This window comes from Botrytis fragariae (genome assembly GCF_013461495.1).
Source record: "Botrytis fragariae strain BVB16 chromosome Unknown tig00000000, whole genome shotgun sequence".
Taxonomy (NCBI): domain Eukaryota; kingdom Fungi; phylum Ascomycota; class Leotiomycetes; order Helotiales; family Sclerotiniaceae; genus Botrytis; species Botrytis fragariae.
In genome coordinates this window covers 369,584-386,362 of record NW_023500986.1, presented here as the reverse complement: position 1 = coordinate 386,362, position 16,779 = coordinate 369,584, and the positions used below count along the sequence as shown (strand labels likewise).

The 16,779-nt window shown below is 41.7% G+C and overlaps 2 protein-coding genes across 2 annotated transcripts; both read right to left on the bottom strand.

The window, feature by feature from the left end:
• Positions 1-885: 885 nt before the first annotated feature.
• Positions 886-7,426, bottom strand: Bfra_006320 (putative pathway-specific nitrogen regulator protein; the record flags this gene model as incomplete). The annotated part of the gene is made up of 10 exons (XM_037336693.1): positions 886-931; positions 1,193-2,685; positions 2,743-4,345; positions 4,427-4,612; positions 4,666-4,795; positions 5,503-6,161; positions 6,211-6,775; positions 6,858-6,909; positions 7,073-7,156; positions 7,241-7,426. 10 exons carry the CDS (start codon positions 7,424-7,426, stop codon positions 886-888), a joined length of 5,004 nt encoding a protein of 1,667 aa, XP_037198059.1.
• A 2,512-nt stretch (positions 7,427-9,938) lies between these two features.
• Positions 9,939-11,510, bottom strand: Bfra_006319 (putative mitochondrial phosphate carrier protein). Its single transcript, XM_037336692.1, has 4 exons — positions 11,276-11,510; positions 10,719-11,138; positions 10,348-10,661; positions 9,939-10,293 (listed from the first exon to the last, which is right to left on the bottom strand). The coding sequence occupies exons 1-4, from the start codon at positions 11,434-11,436 to the stop codon at positions 10,220-10,222; spliced, it is 969 nt and encodes a 322-aa protein (XP_037198058.1). The 5' UTR covers positions 11,437-11,510; the 3' UTR covers positions 9,939-10,219.
• Positions 11,511-16,779: the final 5,269 nt, after the last annotated feature.

Sequence of the window (16,779 nt, the reverse complement as noted above, 5' to 3'; positions counted from 1 at the left end):
TTTGGAGGTGAGAGATCAGATAGTAATGGAGGTATTTTTGGAGATGAAGAAGAGATGATAGGGTATTGATACAGAAGAGGATCGATGGTTGATGATATAGTTTAGGGGAGGAATTATAAGAGAAGAAGACGAAGGGAAATAGAGGAGTGCGAACATAGGAGAGACTCAACCAATAATCAAATAGTTTGAGAGGGTACAGGATAATGCTAGAAGATAGATGACAGTGGGAAATCGTAAATCGTTCAAGACGTGAAATAAATGGTTGGGGATGGAGAGAGAGGAATTCGACGGTTGAGAATACGCTTAAAGAGTTGAGGATCACGCGAAAAGGATGGGAAGTAATTACAAGAGGAGAGGAAGGATAACAAATATAGATCAAGCGAGGAGATTATAGCAAATACATAATTCCTTCCAACTACACCAAAAACTGAGACACAAATAGAGACCGTCATCCACGAACAATCCGATCAAATCCTATCAAATCACATCATACAACTCAATAGGAAACAACCTCACTTAAACAAACAAAAAATACAAATCTCCCTTTTCAACATCTCGTTTCCCATATCTCAGAATCTATTATCTTATTTATTGGAAGATTGAATAATAGAAGTCTATTCGCTTGTGTCTAGATCCCATCCTATCCATCACTTCCCATCCATCACTTCCCATCCATCACTTCCCATCCATCACTTCCCATCCATCACTTCCCATCCATCACTTCCCATCCATCACTTCCCATCCATCACTTCCCATCCATCACATCCACATCCAAATCCACAACTAGATCTCAACTTTTCAAAACCTCCTTCTCCATACTAAATAACAAATCGATACATCCACTGACCTACTTCCTTCCTTCCTTCGTTCCTTCCTTGATTGTGACTATTCCTCGGAATCGTTGTCGAAATGCATAGGGTCATGAGCCGGACTACCTATTTGTCAAGAAGTAAAGTAAATCATGACCAACCCAGTTACGTAGTATGATCTCAATCATCGTCTTGTGTTGATAAGACTTCAGAGAAGGTAATAAGAGATAGATAGGACTTTAAGAATCAATTAACCTTCTTACCTCTCCCCTCAAAACAAACAATCAAGGATCAAAAAATTAGTCAACATTTATCATTTCCAATTAAATCTCCATAGTTAATTAATTAAATAACCATATAACTATAATTTCTTCACCTCTCACCTCTCTTCCCCACCCTCTCCCTCCTCCCCAAAAAATCCACTCAACCCCAACATATCCCCCGGCAAATACTCCAACCAAGGCATCATATCCTCCCCCAAACCCCTCATATCGATATCCTGACTTTCCATCATCATGTCGCCCATCCCGTTGTTTCCCATTCCCATGCCCATGTACCCGTGCGAATGCGAATTTGTATTTGTATGATTTCCCGCATGATATGTATTTCCCTGTCCATTACCCGATCCATTTGCGTGCCCGTTAACGGGATGTATATTATTACCGTGTAGATTACTTCCGTTATTATTATTGTGATTATGATTGTTGTGATTATAGAATCCTCCCGCTCTAGATGTCGATGGGGTATGCGAGAAATCATACCCACCTCCTCCCCCAGGTGTACTTGATCTTCCTGGCCTTGGACTCATCGTATTTCTTGGTCCTGGATCAAAAGCATGGTTTTCACTCCTCGGTGTCGGATATGGACTGCCACTTCCATTGCCTCCAGCACCCAACCCCAGTAACATTTCCGCATCCGCCGTTGCACTAGCATCAATATTTGAGTTCGTACCATGCATGAATTTTGGTCCCGGAGGAGGCATATGATTACTCCTCGAAGTCCCTATAAATCTATCAAACCTCCCACTAGTCGACGTACCACCCGCTGTATTTTCCGGTAAACTTTGTCTAATAGGATCATAAATCATATTTCCCTGTCCATATTCTTTCTGAGCTCTCATCTCTAAATGATCCGCTGCACTTTGATTTTGATACATGAATGTCAAATTTGAACTTGGAGAATTAGTAGTTCCAGTCAGAGACCAACCAATAGCTTGAGCCAAATCTATTGCCGGAGATCCAGGAAGTGCTTCCATCATTGGTGAACGTACAAATTCCGGAAATCTACCAGGAGAATTTGCAGAGAATTTTCGTCTCCAATTAGGTATAATTTCATGTCTTGGTTTAGTAGCTTCGGTATATTCTTCGGCCGTATATGTTTCCACTTCCTGTGGATCTATTCCACTTTGTTTCTGTTCCATAGCTACTCGAATATATCGTGTTCCAGCCCAATAAGATTCTATATGTTGTAAAGCTTTGTGACACCGTTGATAGTTTTGATTCGCTGCTGCTGCAAGCAATGAATGTTTCTGTTTTTGATTTCCTTGATTATTGTGATTCCCACCTGATTTCACAGTATCCGATGGAGGGCTTTGACGAGGACTGGGGTTTCTAGAAGATGGCTGAGAAGTGTGCAACGCAATCTCTTTAAGAAAAGCACATCCAGCGATATATATCGGTTGACACGTAAATGGGTTTCCAATAAATGATCTCGGATCAATAAGTTCAGCAAAAGCCAAGATGTCCGCAATAGTTTTAGCAGATGACATGCTGAGTTCCCGACTATGAGGAAGTAATTGTAGAACTTTTCCTTCGAGAGATTGCATCAAAGTAGGCTGGTGAAGTAACATGATTAAGGTGTGAAACCAAAAATGAACCTTGATATTGATTAGCAAAACTTATTCGCTTACTTCGAGGGGTAAAGCAAAACTTACAAGTATAAAATTGGTTCCCTCCCCACTCTTAACATAATGTTGAAAGTTGGTCGCTGAAAATTCCAATCTCCCATCCAAACTTTGATACAACACAGTTAAATCCTTTTCCATACCCTTTAGTTGTTTTATCAACCCAGGTGTAATATCGTCCGCACCTCTTATCCGATTCAACAAATCTGAAACTAGACCATACAAATGTATGATTCTGATAAGTGCAGGGAAAGGATCTGGCCATGCTTCTTCTGTATTGTTGGATACGGATGGAAGTGTCAATTCGAGATCTTCATCTTTAAGACTCACTGGTCTACCAGTGCCAGAAGAAATAACTCGATCAAGCATGAGGACTGCCCAGAGTGTATCTATTCTTTCTTCTTCAATTGCACTTTTCTCTTCCGCTGTAATAGTAGCATCAGGTTCATCTGATTCTCCTTCCTTCGTCGACCTATGGTATCCTGGATCCTTCTGCCCTTGATGTTTAACACCATCCAACTTTTGAAGCCCAAGATCCACCGCCATTCTTATAGCACATCCAAGATACATCCACAACGCACTATCTTGATTCGCACCAAATCCCTCATAAGCAAGTAATAAACAAGCTTGTACAGCTCCAACCGTGGGACAAGGAAATGTATCCACGACAGCCGCTTTAGCTCGCTGAGCAAAGACTTGTCCATATTCTGATTTCGGTTGTGGTGAATCATGTGAAGTAGTGAGAAGTGGATGATCTGAAAATCGAGCCGCTAATGCACAAACTGCATCTACAAGAATAGGTTCAACTTTCTTTTCTTCTACCAGACGTTTGAAATTTTCCTGTCGTTTCGATAGAAAAGGGTAATTACAACCCAAATGAGCAAAGAAGACTTCCACAAGATGGATTATAAGTCTATTGACCGGTAACGGATCATTAGGATCATAAAGTGGCATATCGATTGCAGACCTTGGCTCAGTACCCGCTTGAGATGGCGTTCCATTCACAGAACCCCCACTAGAATGTTTCGCGGATATGGGTGACATTGTGAGAGAAGAGGACGATGGAGCGCCCATACTTCTTTTGTGTTCCCGAACAGAAACCACCATTTGTTTGAATCCGGGTACAATGGCTGTTGGACCAAAATATCTGAAATATGGTACTCGATGGCTTTCACTGATGGTTGTTTCACTGAGAAGTGGTTGATCTCTTTCGAGAGGATTGGGACTCTCGTCTGGAAATAGAACTGCATCTCTATAGTCAACCCCCGGATTTCCAGGTCGATTGTTCCCCATATCCTCACTTCCCAGCCTTCGAGATGCATCATGCATATATGATTGATCAACCTCAACTCTCGTCCGTGCAGCAGTTGTATTCGCTCTTTGTTGAAATTGTTGCGGTACCGTATCTCTCGAGTTTTCTTTCAACGTTCCAGGCCTCCGGAGATGTGAATGTGCATAATCCCCCTCATCTCCTTCCCCACCATCTGGGGTTTTCACCTCCTTCCTTATCGAGTTCGTAGCTCCATCAGATCCCTCCGCATACCCCATACATTCATGACCATTATCCGTACATGTCGAACAAAGTGGTCGTTTCCCATCGCATCTTGTTTTGCGTTTCCTGCAGGTCCGACATCTACACGCCGCATTGAAGGTTAGCTTATACTCTCGGTAAATCACCCCTTCATTCTGCGATTGTTTAAAAAGTAATACATACGCAGCATTAACCCTCCGCCTCTTCGCAGGCGGTTGTCCCTCATTATTCACGAAGCGGATCTGTTTCTGCGGTACTCCTCCTGCTCCTGCTGCTACTCCACCTCCAGCGCTCATATCTCCTCGGCAGCTCTGAAATCCTCTATTCCGTAATTTCTCTCGCCAATCTTCCTCTATCCCTTTGGAAACTCTGCTTCACTTCGCGCAAACCTCAGACACAATCAAACAGGAATCCCCACTCACATCATACGTCGTTTCTTTCTCTCGTTTGTTGAGCTCGTTTGATTTGTCTCATCCAACCTGGTATCGTATTGTCTTTCCCGGGTTCCTTCTCTCGATTCGTACCTTTGCGTTTCGTCCCTCCTAATCGTCACTTTCGATCTAGTGTTTTGTACTCGGTGTCTCTGTTCCCTTTCCTTTTTTCTCTCCTGTCTTTGCCTCTTTGCCTTAAGCCCAATCTATCATGCACCGCACCCTCGCAGAAACAATCACCCCACTATAAAATGAATCGTGAGATTGGGTATCAAATAAGAAATAAATTTCATAAAACCCAATGAGCGCCAACCGTTGAACACCAGATGCAAGATGAAGCAAAATTCCGTTTCTAGAACGATAATTTCCGTCTTACAGTAATAGATACCTGGTACAGAAAAATACAGGGTGTCCAAGTGCCGATCCCGGGGAAAAGCTAGGGTCAAATACGCGCTTACGGATAGAGGCGGATCAGCGTTGATAGCCTATATTGGCAGATGTTTTTTGTATGGTAGGACAAGTAGGATATGCATATATACTGGTGATGTAGAGTTTGCAGATAAATTTGTATATAGTGGAGTATATTTAGATACTTCCTGTTAAAATCAACTGAAAATCCACGAATATTTTGTTTCTCGTTAAGCGATCATCATTCATAAACCCATCCATGAATCCATCCATCCATCCTTTCGTTTTTACCTTTCCCAGCACCATTCCACCATTCTATTCATATTTCCATCGTCCGTCGTCCATCCCTCAAATATCACCATCGAAGACCCAATCCAAACGAGACGATGAATACAAAATCCAAAGATGCGCCATACTAACAAATAGCATGAGTCTTTCCAGTCTTTCCTTGCAAACTATGCTTCTCATTCTTATAATGAGCATGGTTATGCTTGCTCTTTCCAGAGTGAGTAGCATGCGACTTAATGTATTCTTGATTCTTCTTGACAGTATCTTTATCCATCTCATCCAAGACACTGCAGCACAACTTGATATCATTCAATAATGAATCACATCTTGATTTACTGAAATCCTCACGGACGACGACACGTAACATCTTCAGGTTATCAGTTTTTGGTGCCATAGTATATGCTGGAACAACCCATCCACGTTGACGGAGTTGATGAGCAATTGCGAATTCATCATAATGTTTGTCGGAGTTTGGGTCAATACGGAAAGCGACGAGTGGGAGGCCTTTTCCATTCTTTTGAGACATGATAAGGAATCCGAGTTGTTCAAGAGAATCGGAGAGATAATCGGCGGTTCTTGTCAAGTTGCTCATGATAGCTTTGTAACCCTTCTTACCAAGACGAATGAGTTGGTAATATTGAGCGATAACTTGGGAAGCACCCTTGGAGAAGTTCAGAGTGAAAGAAGCTTGATCGGCACCAAGATAATTGATGTTGAAAACAAGCTCCTTAGGAAGGTATTCTGGTGCTCTCCAAACAATCCAACCAACGCCTGGATAGACGAGTCCATATCTAGAATCTTATTAGTCGTCGACTAGGTAAGAAAGGGTGAAGAACATACTTATGACCACTGGTGTTAATAGAAACAACCTTTTCTAATCTGAAATCCCACTCCAATTCTGGTACGGTGAATGGAGCTACAAATCCACCTGAAGCTGCGTCGATATGAATAACGGTATCGATGTTCTTCTCGATCAAAAGATCGTTCACAGCCTTGGCATCTTCATACTCTCCGGTATAAGTAGTTCCGAGAATGATGCAAATACCAATGGTATTCTCATCCACCAAATTGACTGTCTCCTCAGGATCAATTACATATCGATCTGGAGTACAGTAAACGTATTTTTCCTCCACCTCGAAATATCTAGCTGCTTTTTCCCAGCAGACTTGAACAGCAGAAGACATAACGATATTTGGGTTATCGGTCGATTTTCCAGCAGCGATACGAGCATTCTTCCAGCGTTTCTTCATGGCCAAAACTGCCAACATAATGGCTTCGGAAGAACCGACGGTCGAGGTACCAACAGCAGCATCGCCTTCTTCATTTGTAGGAGCGTTGAACAAACGACCGATCATGGAAACACATCGGTTTTGAATGTCTGCGGATTGAGGATATTCTTCGTAATCTACCCGAGGAGTTAGCGTGAGTTGGGGGGGAAAAAAGGGTATAGAAAGCGAAATATCAGGATGAGAAGACAGTGGACTTACCAATGAAATTCTTGCTGAAACTCTCAGTCATGAGATCTTCAACTTCTTTTTCCTACATCCTATTAGCATTGAACAAGATGATTCGTAGATCCCCTTGATTCAATTGCACTCAGCGTGAGTGTTTGATGCGCATTATCAACAACCTCAATATCTTCCAAGACTCCAACGACCGAGGACGCCCACAACAATCAAGGAAACCAGTTCACTAAACTCACCATGAATGTAGTAACAAAAGATGCCAAATTCAGCATAGGGTTTCCATCGAGTGAAAGATGATCTTTAATCATACGATACGCAACCTATTCATCCACCACATAAGATTAGTCTTTTTGCCCCAATTCCAGATTTGCATTCAAGCGCCAATTCTATATCACATCACATACCTCCTTGGGCATCTCTCCATCCGGCATCTCATGCTCTGGCAGATCCTCCGCAGCAAATCTAGAACCATAAACACTAGTTGTGAATCGATCCTCCTCGCTCGAAGCAGCCATTGTAAGTTTCTTCAACCCTTCGACGAGGGGAGCAGCAACCTTGTCATTGTTAGGGATTTGGGAAAGGTGAACCATTATTGCGGTTGTTGTTTATGTGGTGAGTGGGATTGGGTTTGAATTGAGATTGTGAAGTTCTCGATGGTTGAGATTATTTGTTGTTGACTTGAGTTAGAAGACGAAGATGTTGATGGTGTGAGGTGGAATTTGAGGAGAGGGATGGAAAGGAAGTGGTTGTATGAGTGGAAAGAGGAGAAGATGATGGTTCAGAACAGACGAGAACAGAAAACAAAGTCCACAAGAGTAATAAGTCAATAAATCGTGTATTCCAATATCTATCTGCCCACCTATCCTTGCACCAACAGTGAATACTGGTATTCGTATCACTTCGAGACTCTAGTGGGAAAATTCCGAATTCCTTCTTGATTTCCATTCATCATTCCCATAAACTTACGAGGACTCTGCCCCTCTTTTCAAGGATGTGAGCTCCAGCCGTTTTGGGAGCTTTTGGTAAACCTTGGCAGAAAAGCTTAGTTTATTTATCATATATGGAAATTGGATGGAATGATTGGTTGCAAGGGATTTAAATGTTAATTATCCGATCAAGCCATTGTTTTGAGATTGTGGACTGAATTTTATATCTGCGTCATCTTTTTCTCTTTTTATCCTCCCGTCTGTCCTTCCCGCACATATATTTCTATTCTACGTACGCAGTATCTTCGTTAACTCACGCATCTATCCCCTGCCAAGAATACCTAGGAGATATCTATCAATCATCTGCATTTTGCGAAGCTGACCAGAGATGGTACAACACATGGCACTTTTCCCACTCACATACCTGGTACTTGGATGCAAACCTCTCTACTGGTATGGAACGACTCAGAGGCAAAGGCGGGAAAGGAGGGGTTTCAGGACCTAAAGACAATTGGGTGCATAACGATGTATACCGGTATGTACCCCCGCAATAACCACACGTTCGTTCATGACAGCCACCACATGAAATCTGATTCGATGAAGATGCGGTGAGAGATCGATGCTGGACTGACATAGTGCAATACGTCCATCATGCATATGCAGCATCATCGTTGAGCTAGAGATCAAGTATAAATGCAATTCGGTAGTACTGCGGCTTGTTCATGAGAGCTCCCTCATATGTCTGGTGTCTAATACACAACAATTCTTATTTGGCCTCACCACAACGAGTTTGCGTATAGGAATTGATGATACTAATTGGGTTTACACTGAATCTGGAAAATAGAAATGTTTTGCTATTCAAATCCTCGCAGTTAGAGGCCACTTTATGGCGTATCGAGAATGAGGTACAGTGGCCATTCGCTTGTCAATCACAAATGAAGGGTGAAACTCCCTCAAATCCTTCGTTTGTAAATTCAATCATCTATTCCTCTTCTTCCCTCCCAAAAAGCTGTGTATCGTAGAAGGTAAAGATTAAAAGTCATAGCATTGCCAAGTTTTCATAGCATTTTCTTAACGAGTTAGTAAACATCGACACCGAAATTTGACATTCCGTCACAATCTTTCATCTTACTGCAAAATCCAAAATCTCCCAATAGTTTGATGGAAAATAGTTACACAATTTATATCTAAAATTATCACACCCTATCAATCGAACCCTAAAGTCATTCATGAGCTTGAGATCGGATTCGAATTTGAACAATGCTCAAATAAAACCAGCGAACAATTGCTTGTAAGGTTAACGCTGCTAGATACACTGTAGTTGCGTGAAAGAGCGGACTCGCATCTACATAGAAGAGATGAAAATCTTTTGATCTGATATAGAGAAGTCATCAAGAAAATCGAGACCTCCAAGCTCCCTATTTCAGATCAGACTAACCCTCTCTCCAAAACACCCAGACGCAATAAAAGCCAACGATATATGAGAGTACTGCAACATACACCCTGCCGCACAACTCTCCTCATCTACTACCCTAATCCTAAGATCTCTCCTATAATCTTAAACCCCAAACCCCAGCACTCTCCCTCTCCGCCTCCACCATATCCATCTACCTACTACTCTATCCTCTTTCCCTCATGATTCACAATCATCACAACCCATTAATCCACACTTCAAATCTCCAGAGCACACGAGCAGACCCATCATCTACAGAGCAAATGGAATAAATGGAGCAACAAACTACACATTACACATTATACACTACGCCTGCAAACAGATTTCGAGTATGAACTATCGAGGAGAGAGGGAAAGAGGTGAAGAGGAAGGAAACTGGCGGCTGAAAGTAGGTGGTAGAAAAATGAATATGATCAGGAATCTTGAGAGGTAGATTGCAGGTGATAGAATGCAGGCTTGTGCTTGGATATACAACCAGCTAAATTATCAAACCCCCCTCCCTCCCCAAGACACCTCTTCTGGAACACCTCCTCTCCCTTCAACCCGGAGATGTCGCAGTACCTATAGATAGAACAAATCGGCAATACAGCATGTGAAGTCAAGAAGAGAGAAGAAAAGGGCGAGACAGAGGTAAATTTTAACCTCACAACCACGGACTCGGGTCCCAATTCTCTTTTCACATTGCACACCAAATCACACTCGAAATCAAAATCAAAAACCCAATCAACATAAACCACATCCAATTGTTATCTATTCTATTGGAGAGAAGTCTCTATTATACAGACAGACGCCATGAAAAGCCCTTCCTTTCCTCCCCATCCTCTTCTAGAAGTTCCAGTCCATCATCTAGTCTATTCCTTCTCTATTTCAAGATAGACCGGAGTATTTTTCGATAAAGGCGAGGAAGAAAAGGCTTGCTGGAACAAACAAATGCATGCGGGTTCGCTAAAAGATATCCGACGATCCCGTAAACCCTTTTTAAACAACTGCTTTTATACAATCATTTATTTAACAGCCAAATCAACACCACCAGTGGCACCGAGAGCCTTCTTGATATCACCGTAGATAGCGAATTGACCTGCAGAAATTGATTAGTAACTAAATATGAAAATGTGGAAACGAATTTACTTACCAGCAGTAATAGCACCGACCATAGCAAGACGAGCACCGATACCAGTGTATGAACCTCTGAAACCCAACTCTTTACCGATCTTGATCAATCGGGAGGTAGTTCCCTCTCCTGGAAGACCCTTGGTCTTGTTAATCTTTGACAACATGGTATCAGCTGGTTGTGAGACAACGGCGGCAGCCATTCCAGCAATAAGACCGGATCCCAAGTTAATGGTGGTTTGCATTCCGTCGGAGGTCTTGGATTTGTCGACCTTGGTGTAGATAGCCTCAGCGACCTTTTCGAAAACGACGAACTTGGCCATGGTATATGGAACTCTGTTTGATATTATTAGTATCATAATGATATGATCACAAGAAAATCTTAAGACTTACTGCTTGAACAAGATTGGTCCGAAACCAGCATAGAAAGCACCAACACCCTCGTTCTTCAACATCTTGGAGAAACCACCAATGAGACCATTGGCATATGTTGGGTCAGAGACCAAACGAATACGGGTAGCCTCAAGAGGGCACAGAGCGATATCAGCGAAGAACTCGGCGGTAGCGGAAGAAGCCAAGTAGACAGCGGTCTTGTTGTTGACGGCGTTTTCGTAACCGATCATGTTGATGGCTTGTTGCTTGAAGAGTTCATAACCTCCGAATTTGAATGCGCCTTGAAGGAAGTAACCAGCGAAGGTTGGTCCAGCACCGGTCAAAAGAGCAGATGCTCCCTCCTTTGCAATAACTTGTCTGAAACCTCCGATCAATCCTCTGTTGTATGTGACGGGGTCGAGTTGGATTCTAGTCTTGACGCTGTAAAAAAATTTATGTTAGTATCTTGATATTTTGGTTATCTCCCACTCTCATTCCCACTTCCACTCCCATTTCCGTCTATCCATCGATTCGAATCTTCAAATTGCGCAAAACCGAACGAGAAATCTAATACATACACATCGACGGGAGTAAGACCACCGTGGGTGACTGAACAACAGACAGCTCCTGCCAAAGCAAATCTGGAGTAAAGTGCGAAACCACTGAGCTTCTCTGGGGTGTTAGCAGCGACCTGTTGGACGACTGCATCCACCTTTGTTGAACCAGTAGAGCCAACCATGATGAATATCTAGAAAAAAAGAGTTGAGAGGAGAGGTGAGGTTATTATTAGATACTTCTTCTACTGAGAGAAGGAAAAGACAGAACAAGATATATCTCGTTGGTGGAGAGAAGATAAGGTGGTCAATTGAATAAAATGCAATATTATTGATTAGAAAGAAAAACGACCATTAAAACTTTTGACGCTAGAGGATCGGAACCTTTCGGACCAATAATTTATTTTGGGTCGCCTTAAAGATTAACCGTGTGGATGCCTTATTTTTGGGTTCGGAAAACCGGTTTCTTTAAACCGAATCCCAATCCTTCCTACACGTGTGTTCTACAAGGAATGATATGTATAAGGCAATCGCATTCTTCGGCCATTGTGAGGAGGGCGATGTTCTGAGGATAAGTATATCTTCATATTTGCCTATTTTGGAAGGAAATTCTATTTCTCCATATGCTTTGAGGGCTATCCCAATGACGTAGCGACATCAATCATAATAATGCCAGTGCGTTAAATATTATCGTCGGATAAAACGGGAATTCAATGCGTTGTGTCTGAGTCGCGCAATATGCCGTCAGATGTCTTATAGTTGAGGCTCTATATGTTAATGAATTCTTCCATGAGTACGAGAACACAGACTTAGAGAGTGTGAAGCCTTTGATCATCGAGTTTTGCTTCAATACCTAACGACTGCAGAAGTTGATGCAAGGGACGCCAAGAATTATACGGCACAACTCATCTGGTGTCTCGTTGTATTGTTATATTTTACGAGCCTGAGTTTTACCTCTGAACAAGTGGTTTTGGCCTCTTCCATGTAGTTCAATGGCGATCATGTAATAAGACTTTATCATCCCTCCCATGATGTCTAGTAATTTACCCCAAAACGAGATTTACTACGAGTTCCCCGTCGAACGGGAGCTAAGAGTGCAAATTGACCAATATCAAACCCATCTGTACTAGACCGAGTTCATATATAATTGTCCATGGCCCTACATAACTGCTTAATATGTTCAAGATGGAACGGAGTGTACAATACTTGGTATTGAACTTCACTAAAATTCTCAGCACTTAAAATGTCTTTACTTTGCACAGAACTAGCTTTGTAAAAACCTATTGCACCCATCTGCTATCCCTATATAATTCCCTACTGGTTAAATCTATGACCGTCAAAAGTAAATCAAACCCATTGTGGATGGAGGTCAAGGGAGAATTTTGAATACGCCTCCGCTGTCCAAGTGACTATGCCAAGCTGCGGGAAAAATCATAAATGAGCCACAAACAAGAAGGCTAATATTCCGGAAACTGAAGATTACTTTACTGTCAAGATTCGTTCTTTCGCCATCGCTGTATAGTCTCCATCACCGTTTTCGCATGTGTCAAACCCCCTATAAGTATTGCGTAGCTATCCTAATCTATATTAAAGATCTGCAAATCACAAACACAGAGAACCCCAACGACTGTTACCACAGCACTACAGAGTACGGCGCCTGCTTATCAATGGGTCACATCATGAACCCCTTGAAGCTACGACATCTTAAATTTCAACGAGATTTTACATGAGAAAATCAAAGACTCTGTCATATGACCGTGGCATATTCACTTCCAGCATCTCTACATTGCCGATTTTGCTTCATGCTGCTGGACGGGAGGGTCAAAAAAAGTCTTCAACACGATCTATAAGAGTCAACTCTCCAGAAACTCTGTAAGACCAAGCTGTATCGTCAGCCATTCGAATCCCTTTTAATGTGTAGAGGAGCTGTTGCAGGGACAAATTCGACACGTACAATGCGACTTGAGTGTCTTGGCTAGATACAAGTATCAGCAAAATGCATACATTCAGGATTCAGATTCAAGGTTACATGTTGCGTAGTACTATAGTGTCGTTCCTTTATCATTATTCTCATTCAAACAATATTATTGTCAAAATCAGTCATGTGACTATTGAATGATCGATGTATACTTCGGACATGTGTTGGGAGAATAGCTAAGAAATCGTCACAGGTATTCCTTCTTCCGCCAAGGTGGACTTTCATCTCGCGTGCTCACAAAAGAAATCGTTTGTTCCTGTAGAAGCAGATAGATACTATCTGCCTTTTGTTTAGGAACCCTTTACCTAAAGATCGAGTCTATCTATAATCGCAAGAACTTTTAGGAGTAGAGCCATGCGTCTCAAACTATCCTGGCAAAAGAGTAGTAGCAAAGCTTCACTCGAAAGTTGGACTCCTTGCGAGCTTCTCAATATTTTTGGGTGAGGCTATAAAGGTAACCCTTTCAAGCCATTTCGTTGGCAAGTCGGTTGGAAAGCACTTGCGTGAAAAGATGATAGGCGGATGCGCGATGGACTCTACTAACACGGCCTCGAGACCAGGAGGTTTGGATACCATACCGGAGTAAATTTTCAGCACTACTTCTGTTTCATTTCTTCAATTTCACTGCTAGGAACTCTGATCTTGCTGTCACTAACTTTATTGTCAAGTCTTAACAACGTCGCCGAAGTGTTAGTGAGCATATCATCTCGAGATAAAAACTTAAACTTCAACAGTGGCATATTTCAACATGTCTATCATTCATGCTCTAGAATCCGAAAAGGGTTTCATCATTTGTTTCACATCATAGGACTGGCATCCTGCCATGATTGAGCTTTCCCAATTCGTAATTATCGATATCATTCAAATTTCTTCACTCTTCAGTATTTCCATACCCTCCCGTCTTGACTGGCTCGAAATGCCGAGACTATGAACCCAGGTCAAATGAGGGACGTTCGATATTATCTAGTCCCCGGGTTGTTTTATCCAGAAGATACCCTGCAATGAAGTGAGATAGTGAAGTATATTCCTAGTATAAAATCTACCATGGGAAACCTTTACAAGCGCAAGCTCAACACAGCATAAAGAAAAGACTCAAGGGAATATCTCATTCATCCCCCTTTGAACAAACTCACAGACTTTACAAGTCGCCAATCTAGTGAAATGAGAAACGCCTTGAAACTCTCAAGGGCATTTGCGTTCATTCTTATTGTCATGGATTAGTTCTCGCTCTCATCTTCATCTTCCAGTATCATCTCATAACACTGTTCTTCTTCTTTTCGTCATCTATGCGCCCGGAATCTAGTTGAGAGGACGCATCGCGGTATTATTTCTACTCCCCATCACTCCAAAACTCTAATAGAATTGTTACGGCACTAAACGCAGATAACCTCGTTGAGCTGATCTTTTTGTGATTTGGATTTGTTCATAACTAAAGGAAGAACTGATTAGATGACTTTGTATCTTTATGTTGGTACCTAATTCAATCTTAGGGCGCACCGAAAATGATAGTAGGACTCGTGGTCTACCAAATTTTCAAAGCAAGCAAGAGTGACGTGATCATTTGATAATCTCAAATTCTCAAGCCTACTATGCTACTAATGGCATCAGCGCAATATTTCTTACATCTTTAGTCAGTTTGAGATTGAGAACTATAAGAGAACCACGCTCAATCAAGATATTGAACGCCAGAAAAAGGAGTCCACAGCGAAAACATTTGGTCAAGGTGTAACTTCATCAGGGATCTCAGTATACTAACCTTGATGATTTCCACATGGACTTTTATGTCTTTAGTGCGATGAACACCCACTTTTTGGTGTCTAGTCATATTACCAATGTTCGCACTGTGTTCAGTTCTCTTCGTTCTTTATCAACAGGGCATACTCATCTATCTGCCGTCCCATATGCCTATTTTATCTTTTCAGATTACATGCATCCATTTACGAGACACAAGAACTGTCTATGAATCCTTTACTCAGTGTATCAAGTGTCAGGCTCCTAAAACACTTTTCTTCTGGGTTGAATGATTCATAGTCACTTAGAGATTTACTGAACAGGGTTTATGTATTACTTCCCCGAATTTTCTTCTGATCTATGCTTCCAGATAATACATGGGATGTAGGTCCTTAACTCTTAACTGGTGTGGCTGTTGATAGCGAATACTTCAACTAGTAATCTCAATTATAAAAAGGGCATCTGTGTGAACAAAGTGAATGACTTCAATTCAATTACTATTGTAGTAAGGCTACTGTAACAAAGCCTTAAGCGAATAAAGAAGAGACTAGCTCTTTCAGTAGGTCTATATAAGGCCTACTACCTCCTGTACATAGCTAGCTCTTCAGACAGAATACAATTAGACAATTAGGACCTACATATCGTAGGTGCTACGTCTTCCGTATCATTCTTGTACAAATAGCATCTGTTCCATCCTTTCTCAATGCTAATTCATTTACGAAAAATAAATTCTTGAGTCTGAGAACCTTCCTATGCTCACCGATTCCTGCTGGTTCATACGTAGGTTTACTTGAAACTTGGATTATGGTGTTCAGGAACTCGATTGATTCTATCTGCATGGGAGTGGTTGTCAATTATCCTTATTACTATTACTATCAACTCATTTTTAATATTACTTATCATGTTTTTGTCACGTCATGATTTCATTACTGTCTTGTTAACTTCACGTTTATCATCAGCAATAGTTACTGTCCTAACTAGTTGTATAATTTGTTCCTTGAGCTGAAAGAAAAGAACTCCATAATCTAATGAAACGTTAAGCACACTTTGTTCAAAGTACACATCTCCCTTTCCTTAGCTCCCTGGACGTGAGGGTAGGGCTACCATTGACTATTGTTTCGTGGAGAGTAGAAATTTACCCTCTTTATATACCATTCGATCCAGTTTAGTCAGGCCCAACTCCACAATTTCCTCATCTATTCAAAACCATTCGCTCCAGAGACTAGTCATAGTTGCTTCGATGTATGGATCATGCCAAAAATGAACTTTTTCCTATCGGTAATTACCATCAAAATCTCCGATCGAACAGGGAGAAATATTTCTCTGTCACTCTTATCACGAGTCATCCCAACATGGTCGCGCAGGAGATATCGCGGCATGAAGCCCGCCATGGCATATCTTCAATATTACATCATTCGAGTTGCTAGCTGCCTGAAAAAACCGTGACTTTGAAGGCTGGGGACTGATTGCGTTGTCGACATCTGTCATAATTTCTTACTGTCATTCTCTTTTAACATTTTTCACCCTTACTGTTCTAACACTGCTGGCAAGAAACTCTAGATGTTAGTTTTAATATTCAATCGATCAGCTCAAATGGTACCATTGCTCTCATCTACAAATTATTCCTCTACTACTTTTACGAGTGTACGTGCCGCACTTGTGACCTCCAGGTCTACTGATGCATACAGCGATTACTCGCCAATAGTATGAATTGCTCAGCTACATACCCGCTTTATGAAGTTTTAGAGTCATAAGGATTCGAAGAGATCCCACGGGTAGGAGATTCTGAGGGAAACATGCCTTATTCGATGCTTATGGT